We start from the raw sequence: 13,084 nt of genomic DNA, 5'->3' as shown, positions 1-13,084 counted from the left end.
CAACATCTGCACACCACGTGCCTCAGTTGCAGATAACAATAGTAGCAAGAACTTTGTTTCGTCGTGCACGCGGAGTGGACAATTTGCGGTGATTCACCTGAAGCCATTGTGAGGCGGAAGACTCCAAATGTGAGCAGAAGCCGAGCAGTGAAATGAACGCAGAGCGACTTGACCTGAGGCTGCGTACCTGGCTGCGACAAAAGGAAATGACAAAAGACAACACATGTGGCGCTGCTATTGTAGCTGGATTCTGCTTTAATCCAGATGGAACACGGCTTTTGGGATGCTCGAAAATTGAAACCATATACGAGCAGAAAAGGCTGGAAGCTATTTCAAAGAAAGTGCGTCTTTTCCAGTTGCCACGTGTGCATGCACTAGATCAGATTAGATTTATTTTCTTTTTGTGCGAGCCATAGGCTGTAGTACGCACTACATATTTTTTGATTTTTCTACACTATTTTGTTACATTTAGTTTTCTTTTAAGCTGTATCTTACTTTGTCCTTTATATACACATTCTTCCCCTCCCTCGGCAGTTCTTCTTCCAGTCTTTCTCCTCACTTCTCTTTTCCTGCACTCTCACCAAAACACGAATACATTTTGCTTTACACACACTTACACTATAAAGATGGCTCGTCTGGGGCATGATCACTCATTTCGCTGCCTTCTCTAATAGCTTTCCCCCGCCGTTCTCTTACTTCTCCCAGGTATTTCCCCACTAGCTGCCCCGCTTCCTTTATCTTTATTCTGTCGTCTACCACTTCTATCACCTTCCTCCCTGTTAAGTTTGTCATCCATTTGTCCGTTAGGTCACGTGTAGAAGGGCAGTTCAGTAGGATATGCTTGTCCGTCTCCTCCCCATCGCACAAAGGACATATCGTTTCCCCTGCTTCGTTTCTCTTTCTTAGTTGCTTCCATCCCCCTAATCTGAACCATTTCATTTTTCCCCACAACCTGGATATATTTCGCTTTCCCCCATTCTCTTACTCTTAGCTGTTCCCTGATTGAGGTCTTTGTTTGGCAGTCTGCTATTATTTCTTGTCTGTCTATGTCGAGTAACCTGTCCCTGATTTGATTTTCTGTTGAGATGCCCCCCCCCCCTTCCTCCCTCTTCCCATACCCAACCCATTCCGCTATTATATAAGAGATTTTTCACTTCCAGGCCCCAGCTGTAAACGTTATCCTCTCTTGTCTGTATTTCCAAACATTGTCCCCTCAGCGTAGTTTGGCCCTCTTGTGATAATCGCATCCAATATTTAACAACCCTCATCCGTGGTTGTACCGCGCCTCTATTCAGTCCCAATTCCTTAAGAATCCCACAGTTGGCCGTGCCTCTGCTTACGCCCATTACTCACTGAACCTCACATCTGGAAAACTATGCGAGACCAATAAATTCATAGAGTATTGTTTGCCCGTCTTTCTTTGAAAGCCTATTCAGGGGAGAATAATATGCATATCTTCAAAAAGAACATTATGAAAGAGTATAATCTGCACTCCCGGTTTCAGTTACTGCAGAAAATGTATTCCCCCATTCATTGTAAGAACGAAGTAAATGTTTATTTTTATTTATTTATTCCAAAAATCCTGAAGAAAAAAGAATCCAATTTATATCAGCATATCAACAGAGAAAAACGAAAACGGACAAATAAGATGTACTCGCGCGCGCATCCCCTCCACACACACACACATGCGCATACATACATACATACACAGTCACACACACACACATTGAAAACATGATCACATGATGGCGCAGTGATAGCTTCGTCGCCTTGTAATGAAGGGGTCCCGGGTTCGATACCTGGTGGAGGCATATAGTGGTTCGGATCCCACTTTAAACTGTAGGTCCAGTCCCGATTAGCCTTTCTGTGCATAAAGTGGGCTTAAAAAGAACAGCTCATAGTATAAGATCGCACATCTTCACTATAGCAGATACGTTGAGTGATGTGCCTTTATCAGATGGAGTATTTTCCTACACGCACTCGTGCCCATCTGCCATTCGAATATCCTTTTGCATTTCACACAGTCGCGTGTTTACATAGACTTCAATCTTACAACAGACAGAGAATAGTTTAAAATGCCTTTTGTGCACGCAGTAACTTACAAGTAAGCTGCAATGTTTGAACTCTACAAAATTTGTAGTATTATTTTAATAAATACATACTCGTTCTCATGCAGTCAGGTTCCGGGTTCGAATCCCAGCCTGGGCATGGATGTTTTTTCATCATTCTCATCTTCACAATTACCCAAAAGTTGCGCAAGATAAACAAAATTAATAATGCAGTGAGGCGGCCACCTCGGTGGCAAAACGTGTCGAGGGATCGGTTCACAAGCCTACTACCGGGGCCTCCCTGCTGGCTTAGTGGTAACGTCATCGCCTTGTAATCAAGGCACAGTGGTTGGTTACTCGTAAACTGTAGGTCCAGTCCCGATTATCCTTTCTATGAAAAAGTGGACTTAAAACAATCAAACAATCCCAGTACCGAAGGTTCCAGGTCCTTTAATCAACGTCATCTAATCATCATCGTTGCGATTTGCCCAATGAGGGAGAAAAAACGAATTAAAGTATGAAATGCACAAGGGTTCGCCGTTTACTTCAGCCGATTCAAATCATTTGCGAGGAGTTCCTGAAGGTTGCTGTAATAAACGTCCGTTGAATGTAAATGGAGAGGAAGGCCCCGAGGAGGAAAAGAATAATTCCCAAACGTGTTCCATTTCCTTCAGCCTCGGCCGTAAGATCTTGCTGGTGAAAACAGGAAAGATGGTGCCGGAGGGATCATCTCGTTGACGGAGAAGCCACACTCCTGCATCTCCTCGTTATCTAAATATAGCACTTTTGGAATGTACCTTCCAGAAAATCATTCCAGGAGTTCCATGCAATCCATCTAATTAACACAAGGGGCGAAGTTCGTATGACCTTCGTGTCATAGTAATTAGTGAGATAGCCTGATCTTGCACTCAGCATACGCCACTGCTCAGTAGATATATTTGAAGTTTGTTTTACGTTCATTTTACGCAGATAGGCTAATCGAAACTGGACCTACAGTGTAAAGTGGTATCTGGATCAGCATGTTCCTGCACCGGGTTTCGAACCAGGTACCCCTTCATTACAAGGCAACGTCGTCACCGCTACGCCATCGGGGAGGCGCATGGAATCCTCGTCGTAAGAGAGGTGACAGAGAGAAAGTTTTCCTTGAGAGGTTCCGATTAGCATGCAAATGTTGTGATCCAATGGCGAGAATCTTCGTGTGACGTGGATTCGGTTGAGTAAAACTCCCTATGGCTGGTGGGAATCGGGGCAGGTGATGGTCGGAAGTTCTTCAAGGACGGGCGCTTCTCGCCACTTTTAGATACCATCCTTGATGTTGTTAATTTCCCCAACAAGAGATAAGACCACGTTTTGTTGACGGCCACCGATGCAAAGCGACGAACTCTTTGATTCACGTCTGTCTTTTGTGGTGTCCACGACAGTGGCCAATCTGATTTAGTTCGTGAACTGAACGAGACACGTGACACCATACATAAAAAATTAAGGGCTCCCCTGTGCTTTGCACCACGTCATGAAGGCGTATAGGGGGTGTGGAGTTACGGCCCCACACTCTCTTGATCATGGCCGAAGGTGGGGTGATGTGATCAGCACCACGACCCTGGCCGCCTTTATAAAAAAACAGAGTTTGCTCCAGGTACCCACTTTATAGGACGCTGGGTGGGCGCCGGAACCGCTTGAACAGATGGAGAAATTCCCGTATCTCCCCCTCCGGGGATCGAACCCGGGTTCTCGCATGGTAGTCAGAAGCCCTGACTACTTTTTTTTTTTTTTTTTTTTTAAAGGAATACCCCTAAGAATTAGTATCCCCCGTTATTCACTTTTCTCAGATCGTCAATTTTTACTACATTTTCTGTTTTTCTTATTTTTGGATAAACACAAGCATCCATATTCGAACCAGGATTAGGGCCTCACCGATGGCGCAGTGTAATCAAGGGGTCCCAGGTTCGATACCTGGTGGAGGCAGATAGTGATTCGGATCCCACCTTAAGCTGTAGGTCCAGTCCATACCTTTCTGTGCATGAAGTGGACTTAAAACAACAATTCAATCAATCGAACCAGGATTCGAACCCGGAACCCGTGGTAGCTGTGCTAAGCCCTCCGCCACGGAGGTTGACATCGACTGAGTTACTGCGGCACCAAACATATTGGCCAAATTCCATTCCTATGCCAAATATTGAAATTATCCGTCGTTCACTGGCTTTGCGCACTTTTTTTTTTCGGGACGGGATGGAATTGTAAAAGGTGAATAGTGCATAGCTGCTTTCTAGGGACGCAATAAGACATTTCATATATTATAAAACTTTCCACTCTCAAAAATTACACTCTGGGGGGGGGGGTATTTTAAGTCGATTTTATATTTACCATTCTGGCATTTCCCAAATTTTTCACTGCTTTTATTTAAAAATGTTGATTTTCTCAAAAGTTCGGAACCCCTTCAGCCCCCTCTGCATACGAAAGTGCCGCTGTTCCTCCAATATGGCGGCCTGACCTATACCGTGTCAATGATCTTCAGAACACTTAATATGTTCTCATTGATGTTACTACTGTTACCCAAGCTACTGTATTATCAATTAGTTCCTTTATTTTGTGAAAACGTGCATTTGTCAGCTATTTTTCAATATGGCGGCCTTAGCGCAAAGGTAATCACCTGGGACTTTTGATATGTTGTTGTTAATACTATAAAGAAGTTATATCCCAAATTTCAGCTTGATATGAATTAGGTCCTTTGTTTCGAGAAAATTTGTATAATTTGCCATCGCTACGCAAACAATATTCAGTATTCTTCGTCTCAGCCACCGTGGATGCTGACTCGCGAATCACTCGGAAGGAAGCTTTTGCAAACGCTCTCCTCTCCTCCCACGATGGCCCTGAAATCCTCCGTGACAGCAAACACAGATGACTTCAGCCGAAGGCCTTGAGTATAAATAGACTTATTAAAGCACGGCAGTCGTATTTAAACCTGAGATTGCTTCACGCTCGGTGAAGAACAAATGACCCTTGACTAAAGCGGAAGGCCTCAGTGTAATGGCGGTTAGAGACCAGTTCGCGAATGCTTGATGAATGAACAGTTCATGAATAGGAACTGTTCCAAAGATCAGTTAATATGGTTTCCGCATCTCAAATAAAAAATATTTAAAAATTATAAATGAAAAACTACTCTCAAACTTAATCTGAATCCCGAAACTACAAATAAATTTTACCTCACCTCTTAAATAACTTTATTCTAGTTGATCCACTTTATTTTACTTAATTTAAAAAAAAAATACAATATAGCTATCACTGATACATGGAACAATTTACTCTAAATTCCGATTATGATGTCTCATCCGTTAGACGGAACACCAATTTACAATTTCTCATTTTCTAATAATCATAAATAAACCTAAGCAAACAATTTCTAGAACTGAAACAAAACTGAACCAATTTACTTAACTCATAATCATTAATTCCAATTTTACAATTATAGTTAAGATAAAAAGAAATAATAGTTAGTACAAAACTGAGTGTGTAACTGATCCCAGAATAGGTCGGGAACAAAATTATCATTGTAACATATATTGTATTCACTTACATGTAAGCCCAAATAAAGTTTCTGAATAGATATACGGGCGAACCGTAATTCACAGAAATCTGACTCCCTGGCAAGGGCGAAAAGCGCATACCCCTATACCCCGGAATGTAGCGGGCTTGTCAGGGGTTTTCTCCCTTTATTGTGTAGTTCAAATCAAGCCATGCATTGGAGAAAAAAGATGCAATTTATGTATTAAGAAATGGTTCAAGGGAGAACATGCGATTCAAACATGCCAGAGGATGAAAAGCCTTTGTGCAACTGTATGAAAATTGCTATGAAAATTGTTAACTTCTGTTAAGGTTATACGTAGGCTTGCGTAAGCAAAGACTTTTTGAACAAACACACACGTATTTCCACTTCCACATACGACTTCCATTAAACCACTGACCTTTCTTGCGACCTGCATTGGTCCTTTAATTCGCGGATGAGGATTTGCTGAGCAAAAAGTGGAAAAAACTATGTGATTAATTAAAAAGTTTCTTCATAAGTTACATCCAAATTTCCATTTGTTATTAATTCCTTCCGTCTTTACAGATTTACCCGGACCCGGACTCGGAGAAGACGATCATGGGGTCGGTGGTCTACTGCATCCACCACAAGGAAGGCTGCACGTGGGCGGACGAGCTGAGGAAACTCAAAGTAAGTGGCAGCGTTTCTTTGCATTTTGATTAAAGTGACCTACCTATTGGAAGCCATGAATACCTCCTCCCCTTGTCTTCTTCTCTTCTCTTTCTTCCTTGTTCATTCTTCGTCTTTTTCCCTTCCTTCCTTTTATTCATATCCTTTCAACTTTCTCTAACACACTCTTACATTCCCTGTTTATCTTGAGTCCTCCATTCCAATTCATGATGTCTTCTCCTTTCTTCTCTATTTCTTTGGCCTCCTTCCATTTTCTCACTAGTACTCGAGTCAGTCAAAGACACTGACTTTAGGGGTGTGGAAAGCAACACATTTATTATTTATTATTAGTATTTTGTTTTTAGTTAAGGTCGATTTTCTTACACTTTTGGCTAATCATGACTGATGATGAAATTTTTGAAGGGACAAAGAACAGCCGGGGCTCTTAAGCAATACATTCATTACAGTATTATTTAAGGTCCAGGAACACATAAATTCTTATGGGTTCTTTTGTGTTTCGCAACAGGACAGGGATTTTTTTTCTCACACAATTTAAATTCGGTCCAAGTTGCGTATTGTTTCATTTCAATACGGAACTTGGACCGTATTTAAAATGATCCGGATAAAAGGTTCCTGGACCGAATTGAAATATTTTGCAGACAACAAGGTTCTTTACGTACCAGAACCCATTTACGCTTGCTGATTTTCTCTCCTGGATCGGAATTGAATTTATTTAAAAATTCCTGGACCTTTAACAACCCTGCATTTATGTACTCGTTTCTATCCACATTAGGTAAACTATATAGGTTAATTGCAATAATGAGGATAAATGATGAACTCATGAAATAGGTTACCAAGATTTGGATCTACAGTAGTATCTTTGGTTCTTCTCCACAGAAGCACTATGGGACTCTTACATGTGATTTGTGCATCTACTCTCATCGCAACGCAAACAACTTGAATATTATTTGAAGTTGACGTGAGGAAACAGGGATTTCAGTCAGCCCTAATTACGAGCAGGAACAATAGGAAAGTAAACAAGGGAAAAAATCCTTGAGCATAAATCGTTTCCGAAGAGCAGGAAACGGAGGCAGAGGGAAAGCAACGCTTTGTCAATCAGGATCTAATCTCCGAAACGCCTGCCGCAGCCACTAAAACCAACATCTTGAGTAAACTTTCATGTTTTGTCTTCTGACGTCCGACCGAGCGACTTTCCCCCCGAGGAGCTCCTGGAAACAATCGCAGGAAGTGAAACTGGCGGTTCCTCTGCCTAAAGGGTGTCGCAAAGATCTCTTATCAGCTGAATGTCGCAGGTACACGTTTGCATGGCAGGCCTTTGCACAGAGATGGAAGCAAAGTTTGAAGAACATTGTACTACATTCCTAACGTTAATTATTGTCCCTACATGCTGGGCTTTCCACAGTCGTTATAAAGATGCAGTTTACCAATTTATCAGAAAGTCGAACTGCACAGGATTTCACACCATGGGAGGATAAAACAAGAATGATGTCAAGGGCAAGTGATCTGTTCTGATTGAACTGCATCAACTCCTTACCCATTGCTGAAAAATTCCGAACGTCAGCTAAGAAACATGTGCACTTGTAACATATGCAAACTTAGCACCAGCTTATTTTTGTCACCGTTTTTAAACCTCTTGAAATAAACGGATTTTTTTGTCTATTTTATTCCTTGATAAATTTCAGTTGAGGTATTCAGGTTTAAGTAGTGTGAAATTACATCTTTATAATAATTATTAATACGTAGGATGTTACCAGCGAAAAAAATAGTTTAGATAAATTTATAATGCAAAAACTATTTTCTGCGGTAATGAATAGATGAGATAACAATTTACAGACACAGAGCTGCAGCTATACCGCGTTTGTTACAACCTGTCCCGGTTCCCGCGCTAGCTGTTCGCTGGCTTTTCTCCGTGCTGGGGAAAGTCAAAGCCAGGCAGCCAATTAAAATACGCAACGTCGTAACAGCGTCTACGTAAGCGCCTCTCTTCTGGCTTCCATTCGCTCCTCGCTGCCCAGCAGACGATTTTTTCCTCGTTTCTCATTGGCACCGAAACTGTCGAGCGATCGCTAGTGCGGGAAAGGGGACAGGTTCTAACAAACGCGGTATAATAAAGAACGTAAGCGAGGAAGAAAATTGCATTTAAATTGAACAAGTGGACAATTTATTGTTTATTTGAGAAAATATTTAAAATTTTGAGTTAATTGTCTTCTGCAGTGAATCTCCTTCTGAATTCCACTCGAAGTATCTTCTTTCTTGATATTTCTGAGTTTTCTTTGCACAGGGTGTCTACCAGTCAAGAAAAGGCAAAGAAATCAACAAATAGGTCAAGAATTCAATAAAAAGTCTAGGAATTATACTAGTGGTCAACAATATTTGCTATCACAATTATTGATTGATTGTTTTAGTTTATTTTACTCCACTTTTCTCCCCCTTTGGCTAATCGCGAAGATGAGGATGAATGGTGGTGAGATAAGATGGATGAAGGGACAGTCGCAAGCATATAGGGATGGCAGCATAAACACCACATAAGATTATACTGGCCGTGAGTCCAGATGCCAGAGCGTCGCTAGTCTGCCAAATGCAGTCCAGGAAGCATAATAGACATGGACGTCCGCAGGATTTTTTCCAGGGAGGGGCAAGGAAGGTATTTTTTTCCAGGGGGGGGGCAAACGAAGGCAAATTTTGCCCAAAAATAGTGTTGTTCCGTAAAAAACATTGCTTAAATTTGAATTTATGGTGTTCATGCAATAATTAACACATATTATTGTGGCTAAAATGAAATTATATGTGTGAAATACATTTTTTTTGGTTGACTTTCATTTTCCAGGGGGGGCCACGGCCCCCCTTGCCCCCCCCTTTCCGGACGCCCATGATAATAGACAAAGCAAGTCTAATTCTCTTGTTAAATACAGCTTCAGTTTTCATCTTAACTGGCCTTTTCGTAGGGGTTTTTCATTAAATAAATATTTATTTTCTTAATTGCTAATTTCCAACTTTACGTAAGAAGAGGTCGAATAAATAAAGGTTAAGAAAAAACGAAAAGAAACAGGTGAAGAAAAACGGAAAAAAGTCAGGAAAAAGTCAAGAATCTTGGCTATGTTATTTTGGTAGGCACCCTGTTGCAAGTCGAGACATTTATCCGTCACGAATAATTATTTCGGAGAGCTGCATCGTGGCACCGTCCCGAAAAATCCCAGCAGAGCCACCCTTGTCGCGAGTGCACGAGGTCATCGAGTGGAAGGTCTGCCATGGAAGGCACGAGCTGAGCGTGGAGGGGAGGAAGACAATGTGGGTCGTGAAGAAGCGATAGGCGAGGCGAGGCATTGCCTAACCAAAGGCTTCTGCAAAGTCATCCACGGACAATGGCAAGATGCAACTTGCTTTGTATTCCACGACGCATTGTTCGGTCTGCCATCAATTACGTCTTGCACTGTTTGCCGAAAAAAAGCGACCCTGTTTTATCAATGGGACCATGTTCAATTTTCTGTACAATTACTGTCTGCTCGTCAGTCCTTTGCAGTTCGAGGCAAACAAAACTCTCGCCTTGCATATCCTTTTGTTTGGAACTACGTACGTACAAAACGATTGAAAAAATTAACTCCTCATTAGCCTGTGTGTGCATAAAATGTTTCAAAACAACCTTTAAATAAACTTGTGGGTGTTCGAGAAAACTAGTTTTTATGCATAATTTCTCTACTAACTAACTCTCTAGTCTTCTTAAATCCGAAGGTTTATCGCTACAGCAACACGAGCCTTCCATCTGTCCCTATCGGGGGCAAGATCCATTCACTCTTTTCCATCCTTACCCATTTCCTTTAGGTCCATCTTCTTTTTGGGCTTCCTACAGGTCTCTTACATCAGGTTTCCCAACAAGAATCCTGTAAACTCTTCTCTCCTCTCCCATTCGTGCCACATGGCCTGCCCATCTTCTTGATTTAATTATTCTAATAATACACACAATTAAAATGCCATTACAAAGCTTCTCTTCAAGATATTTGTCAACATTTCTCCAGGAACGAGAATTCCAATCATCAATGCCTGGAAAATCTGAAAACAAGGCACACCGTTGGGCAGGCGTGGTATAAAAGTTCTGAAAAATTTAGTTTTCTTTTCACTAAAGCATACGCTTCAATATCTTTAGTTCCTTTCCTATTGGTTTGAGCCTCATAACGAATAATATACATTCTAAGCTTTAGTGCATATATTGCAACACCTTTGCAAAAATTGCCTTTTTGAAACTTGTTGCTTTTATTCCCTGCTCTGCCTGTCCTCACAGTACACTGCATTTTCTTGGTTAAATTTAACCACCATCCATAACTAGCGTTGCAATGATAAAAGGGAACGAAAAAAAAATGCAAGAGAATACAAAAATTAAAGTCAATGAGTGTGCAGTTGACTAAACAAATTGAAAACTAGCTCATGCCCACCGCCTATTTCGGCACTTGTTTATCCTAAATTGCCTCTTTAAGTGCCTATTTCTATCCGTTTGGAGTCACGTATTTAGTAAATCCGCACTCTAGTGATAAGTGTAACTTCGACTGAAAACTGGGAAAATACCATGGGCGTCCGGAAGGGGGGGGGGCAGGGGGGCCATGGCCCCCCCTGAAAAATGAATGTGTACCTAAAAATTATATAATTCACACATAATTTCATTTCAATCAGAGTAATTTATGTTAATTATTATAAATTCGTTGAAGGAACATGATAATTTCAGACTGAAACAGTGTTTTTTGAGGGGGCATCACTACTTTGGAGGAAAATATATGTCCTTTGCCCCCCTGGAAAAAATTACCTTGCTCGCCCCTCCCTGGAAAAATCCTGCGGACGTCCATGGAAAATACAGTTACAGAAAAGATAATAATTTTAATTTGAAGGTAGCGTTGACAACAGTGCAATTAGCTGTAAGATAGCGTTTTTATATCCGAACGTAGGAGACCTACATGTGTCAGTTACAGCCTGAAACATTCACTGCGAGCTGTTATTCAGAAGCAATAATAATAACAATGAGAGCGTTCTTGGTGATGTATGCCTGGCGATGGGTCGCACCGAACGAGAATTCACCGAAGCGTTTGCCTCCCTCGCTCCAGTTGCAGCTTCGCAATTAACGAATTCTGGCATGCGAGCAAATTAGCCTGCTTGTTCGTATGAAGCACTTCGCAAGACGAGGCAGTCTTCTATAATTGTTCCCCTCTATTGCTCGGACGTGGCGGCCGCACTTCGGTAGCTCGTTCGACTTCAGTCGAGGTGACCGAAGGAACACTGACCCACTGGCGTACGCAGGATTACTTTTCGGTGGATAGTACGAATTTAGTAATAAGATGTGTTTTATACAGCGTATATTGATACACTTGTAGGTTTAATTGTATCATCTGCAAATATGCTGTATGAAAAGACAAACTGCCGGAGTACTAAGTGAGGTGACCAGTGGCCGAATTGGAAATACATATCTGCCGGTATGCTCGTATGCACAGACCTGTCTTTTGATATAATCCTTTCTTTCCCATCTTATATTTCTTAAGTAATACATCGATTTTCATTCTTTAATCACCACTAATTGAGCTCCTTTTTTATTTGTGCCACGTATGAATTATAAAAACTAATAATGTATTAGACATTAAACCACTCCCTTACAGAACTTCCTAATACCACTAAAATCAGCCACAAAATTAACAAGCATGATCACTGTGATTTATTGAAAGTTGTGTCATGTGGTAAACCCAGTGGTGGCGATTGGTCCCAAAACCGGGAGGGGGGCAAGGTGGCAAAACTAGGAGGCAAGATAAGATTTACCATAGTGCGGGGGCAAAAGTGGTGAAAATTGGGGGGCAACTGCCTCCCTCGCCCCCTAATTGCCGCCACTGGCCGTAAACCTGTAAAAAAACCTTCAACGAATTTATATTAATTAACATAAATTACTCTGATTGAAATGAAATTATGTGTGAATTATATAATTTTTAGGTACATATTCATTTTCCAGGGGGGGCCATGGCCCCCCTGCCCCGCCCCTTCCGGACGCCCATGGTATTTTCCCAGTTTTCAGTCGAAGTTACACTTATCACTAGAGTGCGGATTTACTAAATACGTGACTCCAAACGGATAGAAATAGGCACTTAAAGAGGCAATATTATATACAATTCTAAACACGATACTGATTGAGTATGTTAAATGATTTCTAGTTCAGTTTAGAACTTTTTAGCACATTCTCGGCGCTATTGTTGCGTTTCTCATGACGTATGATCGACTTGGAGGGCTCGGCCATGGGCGGCGGGGTGGGAGAACAGTGCAGAGTGCCGTACGGTACAACTCAAACGTGCAAGAAAGAGTTGCGTACCTACTTGTGTGATCAGCTCCAATAAATGTCAATTTTAAAAATTTACTACCGATATGCCATACCTGCTCATACTGGCCCAATTCGACCACTGGAGGTGAGTGTACATAGCTGCCTTCTACGGGGCCGAAATATACAATACGGTATTTCATATATTTCCACACACTAAAATGGCAATCACGAGTCTTGGTTTTCATGAGTTTTTCGGAAGGGGCTGTAGCCCCATCAACCCCCTCTGCGAACGCCAGTGCACTTACCTACTTTATCCTCTTCAGAACAACCCACCTTAGCCGTAATTCAAGAAAATCAGCATATTTTGGAGAATATGCTCAAGGAAAAAATTGCAACGGTCAGGACCGGAACCTTTTTTCTCGCACAATTTAAATTCGGTCCAAGTTGCGTATTGTTTTTCTTGAAAAAAAAAAAAAAAAGTTCCTGGACCGTATTTAAATTGGTCTGCAAGAAAAGTTCCTCGACCGAATTGAAATTCCAGATGAA

At 41.5% G+C, this 13,084-nt stretch overlaps 1 protein-coding gene across 2 annotated transcripts in view; it reads left to right on the top strand.

The window, feature by feature from the left end:
- Traf4 (TNF receptor associated factor 4) overlaps positions 1–13,084 on the top strand; it is a 115,300-nt gene that overhangs the window by 69,652 nt on the left and 32,564 nt on the right. For both annotated transcript variants that reach the window (XM_083125723.1, XM_083125722.1), the window contains one exon: positions 6,154–6,258. In XM_083125723.1, the coding sequence (XP_082981849.1) occupies positions 6,154–6,258 (105 nt within the window). The remainder of the gene's footprint in view (positions 1–6,153; positions 6,259–13,084) is intronic.

This window comes from Lepisma saccharinum, chromosome 7, assembly GCF_977018435.1.
Source record: "Lepisma saccharinum chromosome 7, izLepSacc3.1, whole genome shotgun sequence".
Lineage (NCBI taxonomy): Eukaryota > Metazoa > Arthropoda > Insecta > Zygentoma > Lepismatidae > Lepisma > Lepisma saccharinum.
Note: the sequence above shows the minus strand (reverse complement) of the source record. Positions and strands in the feature narration are given on the sequence as shown.